We start from the raw sequence: 19821 nt of genomic DNA, 5'->3' as shown, positions 1-19821 counted from the left end.
TATTTCATTTAAAGAACTGACAAAAATAAATAATAAATATTGGACACCATCACATACATTGCTCTGATCCCAATGTAAGTAGCTAAAGCACTTGTGTTATGGAAAAACAGAAGTAACGACAGTACCACAAATACCCAGAACCAAGATATATAAAAATAATGAACTTTTTCTACATCGACTCCGGGAATCGAACCTGGGACCGCGTAATCATGAAAACCGGTATACACACTCCACGGAGCTCGTTGACAACAAAGTCATTAGGTTTTCTTTTTTTAAGCGAAATATTTTTTTCGTCTTTATAAGTAATCTACTCGTACAGTTGTTACATACAAATCGTTTCAATACGAAGCTGACACAAATCTCTAGTCAAGATTAAGTGTATGTAATGATTTAATGTTATAGTTACAGGAAATAACTCTTAACCGTGTGATTTTCTTTAAAATGATCACTTATAGTCCCTGAATTGGCGAAGTTTCAAGGTAATTTTATGTTTTTTATTTAAAGGTACATCAACATCACTTATATTAAAACTATGTTACACTTAAAACAATGTCTGAGATCTCATATGAGTGACCATTATATATATACAAATCATTTGTTCAAAAACTTTTAATTCAAAAACCAATACGATATCTAAAAATCTCAATAAATTAGGTATATAAGAAACATTAAAACTGAAAGTAACTCAGAATAAATATTAATAAAAATTAAAGAACTTACTTTACTTTACTGAGTACGATTTTTTATAAAAAAGATGTCATATGTATGTTCGAGCCCCCTTAGTAATTTTTTTTATTTAGTTAAAGCATCAGAAAAAATGTAAACATGTCACAATTGATAGCACATGTGTATGTTACAGACTCTTTATTTATGTGATAGGTTTGCGGACGAGCATATGGGCCACCTGGTGGTAAATGGTCGCCACCGCCCATTAACAATGGCGCTATAATAAATATTAAACATTCCTTACATCACCAATGCGCCACTAACCTTGGGAACTAAGATGTTGTGTGTCTTGTGCCTGTAGTTATACTGGCTCACACACCCTTGAAACCGGAGCACAACAATACCAAGTACTGTTGTTTGGCGGTAGAATATCTAATGAGTGGGTGGTACCTACCCAGGCGGGTTTGCACAAAGGCCTACTACAAGAGACCTCACAGGCGTGAAGCCGGGTCTCGGCTTAGGACGTCGTCATCGGGAGGGGACATTAGCATGGACATTACCTTTAATAATGGCCTGGACACTATAACTAATCATACAATCCTTATAATACTAGTAGGGTACTAACACAGCAACTAGTAAAAACTCAAAATGAAATTCCTTTATTAAATATAGAACATTACACTTACTTATTGATGGTCAAATTAAACACACCACCGGTTCGGAAAAAAACCCTGACCTGAGAAGAACCGGCGAAAGAAACTCAGCACATATATGTATGCACATATATAAGCAGTCGCACTACTCCTAGCATTAGTACTTCTTTGTGATATCAATGCAAATGAGTTACTTACTCAAACTTACCCACCAGTAATACTTATAAGGTTGTTAAAGTCATTTCCATCCCTGATGAAAATACTCACTCGCATCACTAGGGATCCGATTAGTTTAAACTCAAACTCAAACTCAAATACCATCAATATAGAAGAATTATACTTACATATGGATGATCAAATTAAACACTACAGCTGTTCGGAAAAGGAAACACCCTCACCTCAGAAAAACCGACGAAAAAACTCAGCGGGTCTTTTGTCAAACTAGACTAATAGAAAAATCTAGTCTTATCTTAATGCTATAATTGCTTTTTTTAATAATCTTAATATTTTCTCGAATTAGGTTTTTAAGAAAAGAATAATTGGAAAAGTTTCTTGTTGTGTAGGTTGTATCTATTTCTTAATAAATTTTCAATGTGTATAGCATCTAATGTGCGTTTAACAGTATAAATATTAAAAGAATACCTACTACTCATCTCCAACTTATTATCTTCAAGATGTTACAAAATAAAGAAATGTTTATTTATAAAACATATGGAAATAGAGATACAGAACAAATATGTTTTGATAAATTAAAAAAATATTTTGCTTCATATCCGGCCAATCAAAGGCAAGTTCGTTATCAGAACGCCTTTTCCTAAAACGAGATGAGAACTTCAGATAAGTGCCATAAGTGCCTTGATAATTTTGACACAGATACATCAGTCGATGACATTTCTAAGAATGTTTTTACTCTTGTTATTTCTTATTGCCATGCAATGTCCTTATTGTTTTTTCTTCTTCCGGCTTCTCGACACCTAGGTATACGCCTAGACATACGCCTAGACGCCTAGGCATACGCATTGTAATCGTATATATGATGATAATGACGTCATGTCTCCCTACCGTCGACGATGATGTCATCAGTCTAGGTCCAGCCTTACAGGAGTCACCTTTTGGACGCACGTATTTTGAGGTCTTAAGTGAATTCCTAACATCCAGATTTGAGTAATACAATGAAACCTGGTTAAGTTAAACTTCATGGGACCTGCAATGTTGTTTCACTTATAGAGGTATTCCACTAATCCAGTGTCTTAGATACCCAGGTATAAATAAATACCTGTCTCAGATATAGAGGTGCGCTTTGACATTTTTCAAATAAACACCTTTATGGTAGTAAAGCAAAACTAAAACTTGGAGTCATTGATACTTCAAATTACATACATAGTTAAGTTCGGAATTTGCGGGTAGAAAAAGAATAAGTTAGTAAAAATACAAAACAATGTTATCTCAGTCACAGAAGTTTATGCATAAAAAATCACTTGCTGTCTCATTTTCAGAGGTTATTGTAATGATAAAACAAAATAACAAATCCCAGTTATAGAGGTTTGTTTCGTCCCACTAACAGAGTTGATTCAGTGCCAGTGATGGGACCGCAGCATGAGTTCCAGTTATGTTATATTGTATATTATATTAAATCAAAATAAACTTTATTCAAGTAGGCTTTACAAGCACTTTTGAATCGTCATTTTACAATTAAGTGAAGCTACCACCTGTTCGGAAAGTAGATTCTACCGAGAAGAACCGGCAAGAAACTCAGTAGTTATTCTTTTTTAACATTTAAAAAATACAAAGTCATGTTAATTGAATACAATTATTTAAATTAATATATCCTGCTTGGAAGTCAACAGGTATTAACTCCACGCTTTTTTATCATCTATAAAATCTTGTATCGAATAATATGCTTTTTCTATCAATGTATTTTTTACAAACGATTTGAATTTACTAAACTTATCTAGGTCCCACTTAACCAAGTTTCACTGTATAACTAGCCTCCCCGCCCGATGACCACGTAGAGACAACAAGCATACACATTTTTCAATATCATTACATACTAGAAAACAAAACGCATCGCTTACTCCTGTTGGACCAATAAATTATGCAACGGCTTTTTATAATAAATGGACAATATAGCAATGGAAACAACAACAATCGTCGAGATGGTCCAGTGGTTAGAACGCGTGTATCTTAACCGATGATTGCGGGTTCAAACCCAGGCAAGCACCGCTGATTCATGTGCTTAATTGGTCTTTATAATTCATCTCGTGCTCATCGGTGAAGGAAAACATGGTGAGGAAACCTGCATGTGACAAATTTCATAGAAACCCTGCCACATATGTATTCCACCAACCCGCATTGGAACAGCGTGGTGGAATATGTTCCAAACCTTCTCCTCAAAGGGAGAGGAGGCCTTTAGCCCAGCAATGGGAATTTACAGGCTGTTGATGATGTTGATGTTGTAGTATATTTAGTATCAGTATTGCAAAGGTGCAAAGTCGAGGCAGGTCGCTATAAAACGCAATCGTAACCACGGACAACAACTAGTGATACAATAAACGTCATATTTTGAGAATTAACAGACAACAATTTAGTTGATAGCTCACAATCATAATTAAGGCATGTTTATTCGAAAACGGATGGCGTAAATTTATTGTGTACGAGCTGTGCCCGCAACATTGTACGCGTTTTTCATTGTATTGTAGCCGTGCGTGTTTGAAATGATCAAGAAAAAATATTGCTACAGACTAAGTTAGTACTTATTACATCGGCTATCTGCCAGTGAAGTCCTTTCAAAATCGGTTCAGCCGTTCCAAAGATTAGCCGAATCAAACAGACATACACACGGACGGACAGACCGACCCAATTTGTAACTTACAAACAGGCACTCCAATTTTATTATATGGGTAAATTGTATCAAATGTGCTCATTATGTAGCTGGGCGACAGAGTTCCGCTCAGTGCTTAAAATTCGTTATAAAGAATATCTTTATTTTAGAATTTGGATTATTTCCGCATATAAGAGCCGACATGGGCCAGTGGTTAGAACGCGTGCAACTTAACCGATGATCGCGGATTCAAACCCCGCACCACTGAATATTCATGTGCTTAATTTGTGTTTACAATCCATCTCGTGCTTGTCGATGAAAGAAAACATCGTATGGAAACCTGCATGTGCCTAATTTCATCGAAATTCTGCCAAATGTATATCCATCCCGCATTGGAACAGCGTGGTGGAATATGTTCCAAACCTTCTCCTCAAAGGGAGAGGAGGCCTTAACGCAGTTATTGTTGTTGTTGTTTGCGGGAATATACATATACAAATTGATAAAATTTTACTTTTATCTTTTTCATAGCGCTTACAATATTCGGTCTATATTTTTTAGTTTAAAAAAAAATCGTTTTTTTAATTTAGTTTAAAAAAATAAAAAAAAAACTGCACGTCTTTAGGCAATAATTTCTGATCTTAATAATGAAAACAACGTACGCTTTTGAGGAAGTAACGGGGCAAGATACTCTTCGTCTCCGGTATGAAACATGGTTACCCAACGGACACGCACTGGGTGTGAATCTGGCTAGTGATGCTAACAAACTGTTGCATCCTGTATAAATTCTCCAAAAACTAATAGACAGTGGCATTCATAAGGAAGATTTAGATAAATATATTATTAAGATTTTTGTGTAAATAAGTTGAAGTAGAGCGGAAAACTTTTCATAGTATAAAACAAAGTCGCTTTTTCTGTCCCTTTGTACGCTTAAATCTTAAAAATGACGCAACAGATTTTGATGCGGTTTTTTTTAATAGATAGTGTGATTCAAGGGGAAGGTATTTTTTGTATATAATACATGTACAACATAGTAAAGAAAAATTGATAATTTTAGAAGTTTGCAATGTGATGTCGTAAAAAAACAAATTCTGTAGTGTGTTTAGTATGAGTATTGTACGCGTGCGAAGTTGGGGCGGGTCACTTCTTCTTCTTCTTCTTCTTCTGCCTCGCCTTATCCCGTTACGTGGGGTCGGCTTTCCCAATCATGCATCGTTCTTGAGCGTCTTGTTCGTGAAGTCCCAACACCTTCATGTCCCTTTGGACATTTGTCATCCAAGTTGTTTGAGGCCTTCCTCTACCCCTCTTTTTTGTAGCGATGGAAAGGTACTTCTTAACCACGTGATCATCCGGTCTTCTCATAACGTGGCCGTACCATCTCAATCTAGCCTCAGAATTTTTTTGGGATATGGGAGCAACTTTGAAACTTCCCCTTACATATTCATTGCGCACCTTGTCTTTAAGAGTAACTCCTCCCGACCACCGCAGCATACGCATCTCTGTTGTGTGCAGTTTTTGTCCATGGGCCTTAGTTGTCGGCCATACTTCGCACCCATAGAGTAAAGTTGGTCTTACTGCCGTTTTGTAGATTTTTCCCTTCGTCCTGATAGGCATTTTAGTGTCGCATAGGACTCCGGTTAGCGTTCGCCACTTGTTCCATCCAGATGTAGTCCTGTGTAGGATATCTCCTTCAATTGTCCCATTATCGGAGATAACTGAGCCTAGGTACTTGAAAGTTTTTGCTTGTGGAAGGTTTACGCCGACAAGCTTAATGGTGGTATCGATGGAATTTGTTGGATCGAAGTTACAGATCATACATTCGGCTTTAGTTCTACTGATGCGCATTCCATTTGCTTCCAATGACTCTCTCCATTGTTCGAGGTGTTCTTGAAGTTCTTGTGGGTTATGAGATATCAGGGCTATGTCGTCAGCATATAAGAGATTCCACGGTGTTGGTTTTTGTATATTAGCAGTTAGATAATTCATTACTACGTTGAAAAGTAACGGACTTAATGCGCTGCCTTGGTGAACCCCTACTTTTATGGTAAAGCTCTCTGAAAGGCCCGCTGGGCTTCTTACCCGCGTTTGCACATTTGTATACATGTCCTTAATAAGTCGGACATAACATTCAGGGACACCATGTGCTCTTAAGGCTTGCTATATGATGGATCTTGGTACACGATCGAAGGCCTTTTCAAGATCTATAAATACCATTACCAGGTTCTCCTTATTTTCACGGGCTTTCTCCATCACTAATCTAATAGCATGAATTGCATCGGTGGTACTCTTACCTTGTGTGAAGCTAAACTGATTATCGGTTACCGTGATTATATTTGATAGGCGTTCGCTCAGGATTCTTTCCCAGATTTTTAGGGTGTGTGAGGTCAGCTTTATCCCACGGAAATTTCCACATTGTCGAACATCCCCTTTATTTTTGTAGAAGGGAACGAGTGTGCTCGTACGCCATATGTTAGGCATGACTTCACTTTTAAGGATGTTGTTAAAAAGTTCACAAAGCCATACCTCCCCGTCCTTAAGTGTTTTCCAAACTTCGGCTGGTATGTTGTCTGGTCCACTCGCTTTGTGATTTTTCATCTTAGAAATAGCTTTTCTAACTTCTGCTAAGGTGATGTCATTGGCAGGTCCTTGTACTTTTGGTTCAACTTTCTCTGGTTTTCGTGGGAATTCTTCATTTAAGAGCTCATTGTAGTAGTGATACCACCGCCTACATATGTCCTTGTCATCCGTGAGCAATACTCCTATACTATATAATTGTAATTAACCACCATGACTGTATTTTTAAATGTTGAAAAGGGGTTATTACTGATAATACTTTTTTGCCGGTTCTTCTCGGTAGGATATACATTCCGAAGCGGTGGTCGCTTCACTCAATATAAAATGTTAAATGACGATTCAAAAGTGCTTGTAAAAGCCTACTCGAAAAAAGTATATTTTGATTTTGATTTTTTTTATATAAACTTTAAAGAAAACCTTAAAAATGTATGCATATATAAGCATTTTAATGCATAATACAGATTGCTATAGTTTCTTAAGTTAATTAATCCCGTAATCGAAGAATTCTGTCCCCTCACTAGTTATTCCTTAGTGTCCTATCTTATGTCAAAGAACAAAGGTCACAGATTACAACAATTGTACTCACAAAACAATATAATTGCAAGCAACCATATATTTTTATTGATATTTTATTAATCTCGTATAAAAACTACACAACTGTCAACTGTGAGGAAAAGAAGGTGAACATTAAATAATAATCTCTTACAATTTTTATAGAACGCCTGAAAAATAACAATTAAATTTTAGACATAAAATGAATTTGCTATAAAAATCTGAAAGGCGCTATATAAAACAAAGTTATTACAAAATCGTTTGATTAACACTACTGCATCCAAAGTCCTGATATATGACTGGATATATCTAATTAATGTAAATATGTAAAAAAATCATGTGGTTTTTCATTAACATAATATACGGTAAATTAAATTTAATAAATTTATACAGCAATATCCTATAATAATAATCCTTATCAAAATAGGTAACATGTTAATTATGAACAGTTTCCTGGTATTCAAAATTGCGTCGTAGGTTTTGTAATTAGAATTATTTATACTAATATTATAAACTGGCTGAAACCGAACATTTTAAGCCGAGAATGCCCAGTGGTTAGAACGCGTGCATCTTAACCGATGTTTGCGTGTTTAAGCCCAGGCAAGCACAACTGAATTTTCATGTGCTTAATTTATGTTTATAACAATATTAAAAGGAAAACATTTTGAGGAAATCTACATGTGACTTATTTCAGAGAAATTCTGCCACATGTGTGTCCACCAACCCGCATTGGAGCAAAGTGGTGGAATATGCTCCAAACGTCCTTCTCAAAGGAAGAGGAGGCCTTAGCCCAGCAGTAAGGATTTACAGATTGTAAATGTAATGTAAATGTATAGACTACAGTAAATTTGTTGTTCGGTTAACGTATTTGGAAGACTAGGCTAGACTAGACTGTTTAGAAGTATGCTTTACTATGGACATAGACTAATTTTTGAAGATATAACTTTTATGGGAGGATAAACCGCTTCGTTACGTAACGCGTTACTGCGCCAGTCTGTCTGGCTGCCCTTTCTGTTAAGCATGCGGCAGAGGTAGGCAGACTCCCTCTCACTCTACTCACTCAAGAATTGTAACTAATAATTAAATATGTTTCATAATCAATAAAATATCGCTTAAATAAATAACGCTTGGCCCTTGGAGTAGTGGTGCAAAAAGCTTCATTAAAAGTATAACACCTCGCCTCATTGCCTCCACTGGTGACAGGAGGGCTGGTTCGTTTTTTGCCCAGAGGATCGGAATTGCGATTCAACGGGGAAATGCTGCTAGCATTCTTGCCACCATTCCACGCGGTCAAGATTTATACAGCAACTAGTTTTAGTTCATATTTGTATAGATATATTTAAGCATTTAATGTTGTTAATTCTAATAAAATATGTTATTAATAAATAATCATTTCTTACTTTATCATATTAATATACATTGATCGAAGTAATAACCTAAGATTTTCTCAATTTCAACGTGAAATAGTTAAACTTAGGTTAGTTTAAGTTCTGCCGACTTATGTCGGCCGATTCGAGAGCACACGATTTTTATTTACATATACTTAGATATAGGTACTTTATTTAATTGACAATATCATTATTCTACCCGATCGAAGTTGGGTCATATGGTTTGAACAAAGAAAAGAACAAGAAAGAAATAAAACACAAGAAAAAAAACATTTGATTAGTAATTGTTACCACCCTGATAACATCACTCTGTAAAATGTATTAACCATCCATCTCCAGGTATCCACCTCTACTTACAAACAATTCCGTTTGAGTTAGGCTATATATAGGCTCGACGATATCCTCTCTAATCCCTATATCCGGTATATCCCCTAATCAATTAGGCTTTTACAAGCTCTTTTGAATAGTCATTTAACAACTACATAATAGGCTTTATTAAATAAATGCAACTAACAAACAAAAACACAAACATACCTATTTAATATCAATATATGTATATTTGTTAGCAATACATATGTCTAATTCGTCAATAAGTAGTAATAGACTATGAGATCATCATTATGTATTTATTTAAAACTCTATAAATTGAGAGTACGTCAACTAGCTTTATTGGCACGACCTGAGGTTTGAACCCCAGATCTCGGGTATCTGCGGCCTTACATTAAGACATATATTATTAGTGGTTAGCCACTAAAGCAAAATTCCAATTGTAACAATTATCAATATATAGTCAAGTCGCTTCCCGCTGTTTTCTGTTACTATGTAAGCTCAGATCCTTAAAACTACGTAATTGACTATGAGATCATTATAATGTATTTATTTAAATCTCTATAATTTGAGAGTACGCCAAAGGTTATCTATGATGCCCTGTGCCGGATACCGTAATCTGCCATTAACTAACATCCCGCTTCGCTTCGCTTCGGTTAGAATAAACTTCTATGTAAAAAAAAATATCTCAATACATACATACATATATGTAATAGAGAACGAAGCTTACGCCGCTGTAACTTTGAATCATCACGATTTTATCCGACATAATTAATCTAAGAGTGAAAAACTAATTACTTAATTTAATTCAATGCTAACTATCATACATACATACATGCATATCTCTTGATGTAATGTACATTACACACATCTACACACACATACACATTATTTTCAGAGACAATCAGGTATAGGAGGAGAGAGTTGGCTGTATGAAAACGCGTTTCGGTAGATCCCTCTATCTATTACGAATCAGATATTCTTCCACCTACAGCAATACTCACTATTGTTGTGTGAGTGAGCCAGTGTAACTACATACACAAATAACATACATATAACATAGTGGTTCCCATAGTCCAAATGTGAATAGTGAGAGTCTATTTGTAATATTACAATAACCGCTTTTTACTTAATGCATATACACAGTACATATACCGAAATAACATATTTTACAATTTTTGTCTGTCTGTCTGTCTGTCCGGTTGATCTCTGAAACAGCTGCATCGATTTTGACGAGACTTTCACTGGCAGATAGCCGATATAATAAGGAGTAACTTACGCTACAACAATAACTTTTTTGTTGAATTCAAACGCGTATGAAATCGCAGGCAAAGTGATACTTATAAATATAATGAATATAAATGATAAGAGACTAAATAATTATGATTACAATACATATCTGTTTGTAAACATATAAGTTGAATTACTATTACATATCAAACTCATCGCAAGCGATTATAATGAAAAAAAAAACTGGTTTAGTAGAAGGACATACTCGTATGTATTTAAACAATCCGTATCCAGTTAGCGAAGTCTGTTCATCGCGGAAACATTCGATGATAAAATTAAATTCATATTTTATTAAAACAATAATTCGCCAATTCTTTGTTAATTAGTTTGTATGTTGTTATGTGTATTTTTGTGTGTGTGCTTAACAATGTGTGTTGTAATGTAACAATTCCATTGTTGACTCATGATTTGTGTTTTAATTGGATTTATGTAATTTAATTTGATGTGAGTATTATGTATTGATTATGATTATTAATTAGCCGTCATTTGTTTTATTATGATACAAAATAGGGAAGGTAGGATAAGCGATACGACTCTATATCAATGGATGATACTTTGATTTGTACCAATAATACATTTAAGTTAATAAACACACGGATGTATTAATCATTGTATATTTGTTGCCTTATTTTGTATGGATTTAATTGTTTTTATTTGTTCAATTAAAAGGCAAGGTTTTAGGTTTCATCTGCACGATTTTGGGCAAACAAAGTGATGTATTTTGTTTGCCCAAAATCATGCAGATGTTTGAGATTTGGGCCCTGTGAAATGTGTAATTTAATTTAACACACACATAATGAGTTACCATTTCACGTCTATAGGTTATGATAGCTTTACTCAATTTGAGCAAAACAAAACGCAAGTGTTATTGTTTGAATCACACTTGTTTACCCAAAAATCGTTCAGAAAAATTCTAAGATCAAACCCACATAAGGTTGTTCTAAGTTATTGCCTGGTCCAGTCATTAACATACAGATCTTGTGTGGTGTCATTTTATATGATTGCAAGAGCAAACGTAAATAAACATTATATTATTTGACCTTGACTTCCAAAGTTCCACAGAGTATGCATACATGATGTAAATAAAAATTAACTTAAAAAAAGAAAGTGCTAAATAAAACTGTTATGTCTTGATATAATTATAAATATATTGGGAATGATCTCCAAACAGATTTCGTATTCTATTATTTGCAAACAAAAAACGAACACAGTCATATTATGGTGTAGGTACGGTTAAAAGTGCAAGGCTTAACCAAAGACAATTATTCAAATGTATTAAAATACATTTGAATAATTGTATAAATAAACAAATGAGCTAACATTAAAAATGAAATTAAAATTGAAAGTTTTATCTTTATTATTCTATTATAATTTTTGTTTGCGAAACGTTTAGAAAGGTACCCGAAGCACTAAGGGGGGGGGGGCAGGTTACGTGGGATATACTAATGCATATGTCACATATATATAGCTATCGTCAACACGAATTGATCGACAGGAGATCATATCATCATTGATATAATGCATCCGAACATCTTATGATCTGTCTATAGTGAAACGTAGGTATACAAAATTAGTAATAATTAATCTAGTACCTTAATATTTCACTAAGCACTATTGTAATCCCGGAGACAACAACTGTGATTATTGTTTTTTTTAAATACTTGTATTATATGTAGAAAAAACCCTCAACTTTGGTCTAACCACAATTCGTCACACATTTGGTTAAACTAACAATTTAGTTATAATTAAATTATAATTATTTTTCCTATTAAATAACCGTGTAAACTATCCATTTAACAAGGAATTCCCAGACATAAAACTGTGTTATGATTTAACGGGTCACTGTCAAAGATAAGATACCGTATAACCAATAATAGACATCCGACCTGGCTATCATTGAATCGAACGGGTACGGAAATACAAAGTATTAATTAATTTGATAAAAAAAATCTTAAATCCAATTGAATCCCCCAAGTCATATCAGCATCTACTCACGACACACAAAAAAGCTGACTCAGTCGGACATCGGATGTCAATTCTTATTATTATTTAATTCAAATATATGTTACAAAAATCCCATACATACTGAGGATATAAGATGTGATACAACGAAACCCGCTGAGTTTCTTTCGCCGGTTCTTCTCAGGTCAGGGTGTTCCTTTTTACGAGCCGGTGGTAGTGTGTAATATGACCATCAATAAGAAATTATATGTGTATATACGTTGAATAAGATAATTTGAGTTTTGACTTTGAGTTTATGTTTATTGAAATAATTAAGACTAAATAATTGATGATATTCTCCTGAGCGAATGCAGCCAAGGCAAATCAAGGAAGACCCGCTACTATTGACATATTATGTGTTTGCAAAACAGTTATACCCTTTATTGCCTCCGATGAGATGGTAAATCGAGATATCGAAAGGGATTCAGTGTAGAATCAAAGACTTTACGTGTTTTCCGAGGCCTGGAACACACCTCCAAGTTCCAGACTCCAACCTGCTATTGAGGACTTTTCGTTAATAAAACCCACTAGCTTTATTAGCCCGACCTCAGGTTAGAACCCAAGACCTCGGGTATCTACGGCCTTATATTTAGATATATATTATTAATGGTTAGCCACTAAATCAGCGAGGCATGCGAAATGTAACAATCATCGCTATATAGTATAAAATAAAGTCGCTTCCTGCTGTTTGCCTGTTAGTTTTAAAACTACGTAAAGGATATTGATAGACTTTTTTACCGATAATTTAAGAGTTTTCTAATATAATGTCGTAAATAAACACATTTTTGTGCTGACATACAAAATAATGTACTACAGTATATTACACCTTAAAAAGGTCTACAAAAAAGTCTGCAATGCTATATATTTATCTTTAAGGGTTAACCCACAATTACCATTAATTATCTGATCTGCAGAGAGAAGCAGGAGCAGGTCACTTGTATCCTTATAGCACGATATAGGAATGTTTAATTGATTGTATATTATTTAATTATACTTACAGGGGAATTTACAATGACTTCATTTTAATTTATTTGAAACGGTTCTACTGATCGCGCGTGTTTCAAGTTTAGTCCGCCTCCCAGGCATTTAAGGTAAATAATAGTAAATATATATTTATGATAAATTATACGCATTTGAACAAATATTTAATTTTAATATTAAGTTATTTCTTCTTATAAAATAATATATTGTTATAAAATTAGTTTTACTTGTGAATTATAAAAATCGCTTTAAAATGTTTACCCAAATAATACAAAAAAAATGGAATTATTACATATTGACTTCGAGGTAAATTGCGTTATTTCTGTATGCAATATATCCTATATTGCATACAAAAATAATGCCATTTCACTAACATGACTGTATTTTTTAATGTTGAAAAAGAGCAACTAACGTTTTTCTTGCCGGCTCTTACTAAGGTTATGTAGCACGGTAATAGAAGTATAAATTATGTATTTGTTATAATAAAAAGAGAGCTTCTTAAACATCATTACTAATGTCGAGAGCCCACACCCGATAAGCTATACTCGTATATAACTATTTTCATCTGCGGCTTTACCAGCCAAAAAAATATAAAAGTTAATCTATAGCATATAACCTGTCACACCCATTTACCCCCTTGATGGAATTAAACAACCCATGTCCTTCCGAGGGTCTCAAACTCAAACATAAACTATTGGCGTTGAAGGAAATATCGTGAGGAAACCTACATGTTTAGGACATCATTCTACCTTATGTGTATCCATCAACTCGTATTGGAGCAGCTTCCATGTTGGAACATGCTTCAGATCACCTCCTTTTAGGTGGTTTGAGCTAACTCCTAGCCCAGCAGTGAAACATTTACTAATTTAATATATGGGAATAAATATTTTTTACAGATGGAACTGCTACGAATAATAATAGTATCTGCTATATGTCTGGCTGCCACGGCGTACCGCCTCACTCGTGAAGTCGATGACGACAACAATGATGAGAACTTGTCTCTAGATCGTAAGTTGCATGAAAATATTCTGACTTCGTTGTAGAGCTTTGTGCAAAACTATCTGGATAGATACTTTCTTACCAGGTCTACTATTATAGTATAATACCGCCAAACAAAAATATATATTTGCAGGCCAGTATGACTTCACTAATAAGGTACATAACATCTTGGTTAGCAATTTCGTTGTTGCTTTGTCGACGAAAGGAATTGTTAGTATTTTCTTTGCGCCAATTTCTGAGAGTAGTACCAACAATAAATTTTGTCATTTGCTTAACTATCTTAGATTAAAAAAAATATTCTACATACAGTGAAGATTTCACTTTCCATGTTAATGTAATTAATCTCTTTTCGTATTAACTCAGCGATACTCCATGAACTCATTGTTAATCAACCATAAGAATACGTAAATCTTAACAGCGAATAATAGGATAATATTTTAGAAAGATGATTTCGGGTTCAAACCCAGGCAAGCACCACTATATATATGTGCTTGATTTGTGTTTATAATTCATCTCGTGCTCAGCGATGAAGGAAAACGTCGTGAGTAAACCTGCATGTGTCTAATTTCATCGATTTTTTGCCACATACGCATTCCATCAAACCGCATTGGAAAAACGTGGTGGAAAATATTCCAAACCCTCTCCTTAATGGAAGAGGAGGGCTTAGCCCAGCAGTGGGTAATTTGCGGGCTGTTACTTTACTTTACTCTTTTTACCTTAGCAAGTACTACTAAAGTTTCAGATCTTAATTTGTGTTATTCATTAATCTCATGCTCGGCGATGAAAGTGCACATCGTAAGGAAACCTGCATGTATCGGATTAAAATCTGCTATAAATTTAATGCGGGAAGAACCTGTTGAGCGAGTTCTTTTGCCGAATTTTCACAGGTCTGAGATATTTGGTAGATAATTGACACTCAGTCCGTCGCGTCATATTAATTTCATACGGCGCATCAGAATAAAGCAATTATGAGGTCATTTGCTTATGTGGTGTGGTGATGAACAGCCTAACACTTCTTTATTGAATTATTTTTGACTAAAATACTTCTATAAAACGTGCTTTTTTTATATCCCGATGATTAAAGCTTTCATCTTAATACTATCTTTGTTCTGGTTCCAGAAAGATTCATAGCACAAGACACATGTGTAGCAAGGAATGGTGAAGACGGTCTTTGTGTTCACGAGAGTTTTTGCAATGAGGCACACACAATCATGCCTGGAGGTGTTATACACAGGAGCGAATTTAGGTAATCTACTTATTTCATTATTAAGTACCAACATTTTTTAATTATCAATTTTTTAGGGAAGGTTTATCAGTCGATTGCTTTCGGGAATCATAATGTTACAAAACATATTCAAGATACGAATAACTAATATTTAAATAATAAAGCCACACAAGCTAATCTAAATATGGCCTTGTTTCCTTTGATTCTGGAAGTACGAGGATACCATTACATTTGCCAATATGTTCTTTAAAAAATATGCTTTCGCTCAGCTTGATTGAATTACCAACTTGCCACATAATGCATTAAAAGCAACCATGGTGATGATGGGTCCATGACCGTTTTCGTACACTATGTTCATGTATTCATATTCATAGGGAAACTTACCTTCTTCGGAGATTTATATAATGTACCCTACATTATTTGTCAATCTCCGTGGTCGAGTGGTGTGCACACCGGTTTTCACTGGTACGCCACTCCGAGGTCCCGGGTTCGATTCCCGGCCAAGTCGTAGTTTATCATTAGTTTTCTATGTTGTATTGGGTCTAAGTGTTTGTGGTACCGTCGTTACTTCTGATTTTCCACAACACAAGTGCTTTAGCTACTTACATTGGGATCAGAGTAATGTATGTGATGTTGTCTCATATTTATTTATTTATATTATGTTTATGAGTGTTTGTTCGCAAACACAGTTACATTCTCTTAATGGGACGGATGTATCCAATTCGACAAGAAAGATTTCAGATTCATCACCATCGCCATTTCATGCTCTCTTAGGGTCGGGAGTGTAAGGACTAAGGCAGCAATCGATAAAATATAAAAATCCAATAACTTAATATCGGTCAGATCCAAAGCTTGAGCATAGTGCTTCCAAATCTCTACCGTGATATATAGACCAATTATGAATTCACTACTAATATAAATAGTTATGTCAAGTTTGTCATATTTGTACTCTTTTTCGCCACAGAGAACTGACTAAGCCTTGTCCAGGGCAGTTCATTTGGTGTTGCACGAAAGAGCTCGTCATCGAACCACCTGTTATCGGCAATAATAACACTGGTGAGTAACGTATAAGATAAACTTAATTTAGTTTTAATTGATGAAATTACATAAATATATTACTCAACACAATCACGGAGAATCCTAAATTTCATGTATATGTCTTTCCCTGATATGAGGCTTTACTTTTCCAATATGGCGGACGGAGACTGTTCCACTCTATTCTCTATCCAATGAGTTAGCAAATATTATCCTTCTAATATTATAAATGTTAGACTCTGTATATTTGTATGTCACTGAAGTATGCAATGTGGCACGGATTCATAGATTTTAATATACTTAAAATAATGGAACATATTCGATTTTCAGAAAGCTGTCTGGCGCCACAATCGGACGTTATTCCTTGGGCAGTATCACTATATAAGTTAGTATATCAAATCGAGAATGTATATAAGGACACAATTAATTTTTCAACCATTTTTCTCAATCATATATATTTTAATAACAACTGCAATTCAATTCATCAATGATCCAGTTTAGTTAGATGAGAGAAATTTTAACTCAGATTATAATTTAAAAATTGCTTTGAAGGATTTTGTCCCAAAACTATCTTAGAGAATAGTCGTCTAATATAAGACTTCTACAGGGTAGCTGATGTTAAGCAGACAGCACAGAGTGTCTTCTGTATGGGCTCCCTCATCGGAACCAGAATTATTTTAACCGCGGCAACCTGCCTAAAGTCCGCCCAGCAGCACATGCTGTACGCAAGAATACCAGGGTCACCGGAACCGGCTCGTAATTACACGGTTCGCCATCGGAAATTTCATCCCGAATATAATTCTGGTAAATAAAATAAATTAACACTTTACTTTACTAACTGAAATATTTTTTTATTTGACAGACTGGTCAATGGTTCACCTGATAGTAACCGCCTGTAGATTGGTACTGTAAGAAACATTCACCCTTCTCATGGAAATACAACAATACAAAGTATTAACGTTTTGAGTTTTAAATGCGTTGAATCTACCCAGGTGGTCTTAATGATGCCAATAATGTCAAATCTAACCCATTCAAATATGTTTTTTTTAGAGACAACTAGTTTTAACGGATTTAAATCGCACTTTCGCACAATCGCACTTTACAGCGTTCGTGGTCACGGGTAGACCGTGACGTAGTAGCTGTAAAGTGCTCGAAACGTCGGGATGATAAAAATAATTAATATACGCGATTTAAATCCGTTAAAACTAGTTTTATTTCAATGTGTAATAATCGCGAAAATGTAAGACAGCATTATGTTTTTTTTTAGGTTCACACGCCTTTGATTTTGGCCTATTAGTGCTTGAAGAGGAAGTTAAGTGGGGATCAAAAAAGGGACAAGGCGCTTGTTTGGATTTCAAAAAGCCAGCAGGCGACTGTATGACCCTCGGCTTCGACAGCAACGACGAAATTACTTCGGTAACAATTAATATTGATCAAAACCATATATTAATACATGATGCAAATAAATAAATAAAGCATTATACACACTACCATTCATTTAAAATATACTTTACTGAAGTGTAACAAGCACTTTTGTATTTAACACTTAACACATTTAACACTATATAAAGTGAATCTACCACAGGTTCGGAAAGTAGATTCTACCGAGAAGGACCGGTACTAGTCAGTAGTCTTTTTCAGCATTACAAAATTAATAATATCATGAAACTATTGATTGTAATGTACTCTACTTTTTTTTTCTACCCTGACAACGTGTAACAAGGAACAAATAACTAACTCACTTTCGTATTTATAATATTAATTTGGAATTATGTATGTAACAACTCTTTCGACATTTCGTTTTTCAGACATTACTCAAAGTAAAATCAGGATCTTGTAGCAATTTTGGCGGTAAAGCGACATCGGAAAAAGCGTGTGGTACCAACGAAGATGATCAATGTATTGCCACCCCAGGGGCTCCCGTTCTCTGTGAATCAAAAGTAAGTGTTGCATCTCTCTTTCTTTTTTATTGAAATAATCTAACCAATCAAAATCTACATTTTACACATTGATATTTTTTCACCTTTAACAAATGGTCCTGATGACAGACAAGTGCCGATTGATTACGAATTATAGAATAGCGTAGTATGAAACCAGCCATGTCATCTAGTGTATTTCATTGCGAGCAGTTTTTCGTGGTAGGGGTTTATGCAGTTCCGTCTCAATAGGTACCAACCACTAATCATTCTGCCCCCAAGTAGTAATACTTGGCACTGTTGTGTTCCAGCTGCAAGTGTGAGCCTGTGATAGCCAAAAGGGTCATAACATCTTAGTTCCCCACCTTGGTCACGCGTTGGCGAAGTAAGGGATGACTAATATTTCTTACTTCGCTAATTTCCATTTACTGATGAAATGCATTTGTAATTTTTTCGGGTTCCATTTATTTACGTGTTTCTCTTATCCTCTTGGATATGTGGGACTTGTCGACGTTACGTGCACCAGAATACCCACTAATATACCACAGGTTAACTCTAAATTAATTAATTAATTATTCCGTCTCTTCAGAGGGCATTATAAGATTTCTTGAGCATACCTTGATGCCAATACGCCCCGATATTTAAGGACAGTGGGTATCTAAGAATGGGTACCAACGTTCTCCCCTATACTAAAGATACTGCACTGGCTGAGACTTATCATCAGATGATACTTCTGTCAGATACGAGCCGTTGAAATTAACTTTAATATTTTTTCCAGAAAGGGAATGCTGTGGTTGTTGGAGTCATTCGTTCTGGATGTGACAAAGATGAAGTACTAATTGGAAATATCGCTGAATCCTCGAAATGGCTCTTAAACGAACTGAAAGCGATGAAAGTCACAAAAGATGTGTTCATACAAAAATAACACCTTATCTTCCCTCTACGCTGCCAGAAACAAAATTCACTAAAATTGATGAAATTAAATTCCTATGAATAAAATAATTTGCCTACGCCATATTGTAATATGTTCGGTTCACGTGAAGAGTTAATTGATTGATGGATGGTTTATTTGCATTTATAGTCTTAGATATTAATAGTAATAAAAAATAAAATTATAAATGAGAATTTTATTTATTTTACAAATCTACACAATCAAATAATCAGATGTTTTTGGCACATGTAACTTAATTTTGCAGAATTGTCTCAAAAGAAAATCGATCAATAAATGGTAAATAACATCCAATTTATTTTTTATGTAATTAAACCGTTACGGAATGTTCTAAAATGACGTAATTTTAGCTAATTCATTTCATCGTTGTCTATATTAATGCTGGACATAGGTCTCACCATTGTCACGCTACTGTTAAAAAATCCTTTGCAAATTGTCATTTTAACA

General features: G+C 34.8%; 2 protein-coding genes across 3 annotated transcripts; one reads left to right on the top strand and one right to left on the bottom strand.

Annotated features, from left to right (window-relative positions):
• Nucleotides 1–5319: 5319 nt before the first annotated feature.
• Nucleotides 5320–6123, bottom strand: LOC124540220. The gene has a single exon (XM_047117684.1). The coding sequence runs from the start codon at nucleotides 6121–6123 to the stop codon at nucleotides 5320–5322; it is 804 nt and encodes a 267-aa protein (XP_046973640.1).
• Nucleotides 6124–10656: 4533 nt separating this feature from the next.
• Nucleotides 10657–19544, top strand: LOC124540313 (chymotrypsin-like elastase family member 2A). Of its 2 annotated transcripts, XM_047117796.1 has the most exons (10): nucleotides 10657–10712; nucleotides 13270–13360; nucleotides 14147–14258; nucleotides 15369–15495; nucleotides 16439–16530; nucleotides 16840–16894; nucleotides 17117–17313; nucleotides 17777–17925; nucleotides 18318–18449; nucleotides 19204–19544. In XM_047117796.1, the coding sequence occupies exons 3-10, from the start codon at nucleotides 14147–14149 to the stop codon at nucleotides 19348–19350; spliced, it is 1011 nt and encodes a 336-aa protein (XP_046973752.1). In that variant the 5' UTR covers nucleotides 10657–10712; nucleotides 13270–13360; the 3' UTR covers nucleotides 19351–19544. The 2 variants fall into 2 exon arrangements, with proteins under 2 accessions (XP_046973752.1, XP_046973753.1); XM_047117797.1 differs by lacking the exon at nucleotides 13270–13360 and having other exon boundaries at nucleotides 10680–10712.
• The last annotated feature ends 277 nt before the right edge of the window (nucleotides 19545–19821 follow it).

Source organism: Vanessa cardui, chromosome 24 (assembly GCF_905220365.1).
Source record: "Vanessa cardui chromosome 24, ilVanCard2.1, whole genome shotgun sequence".
Lineage (NCBI taxonomy): Eukaryota > Metazoa > Arthropoda > Insecta > Lepidoptera > Nymphalidae > Vanessa > Vanessa cardui.
This window is presented reverse-complemented; position numbering and strand designations above follow the sequence as displayed.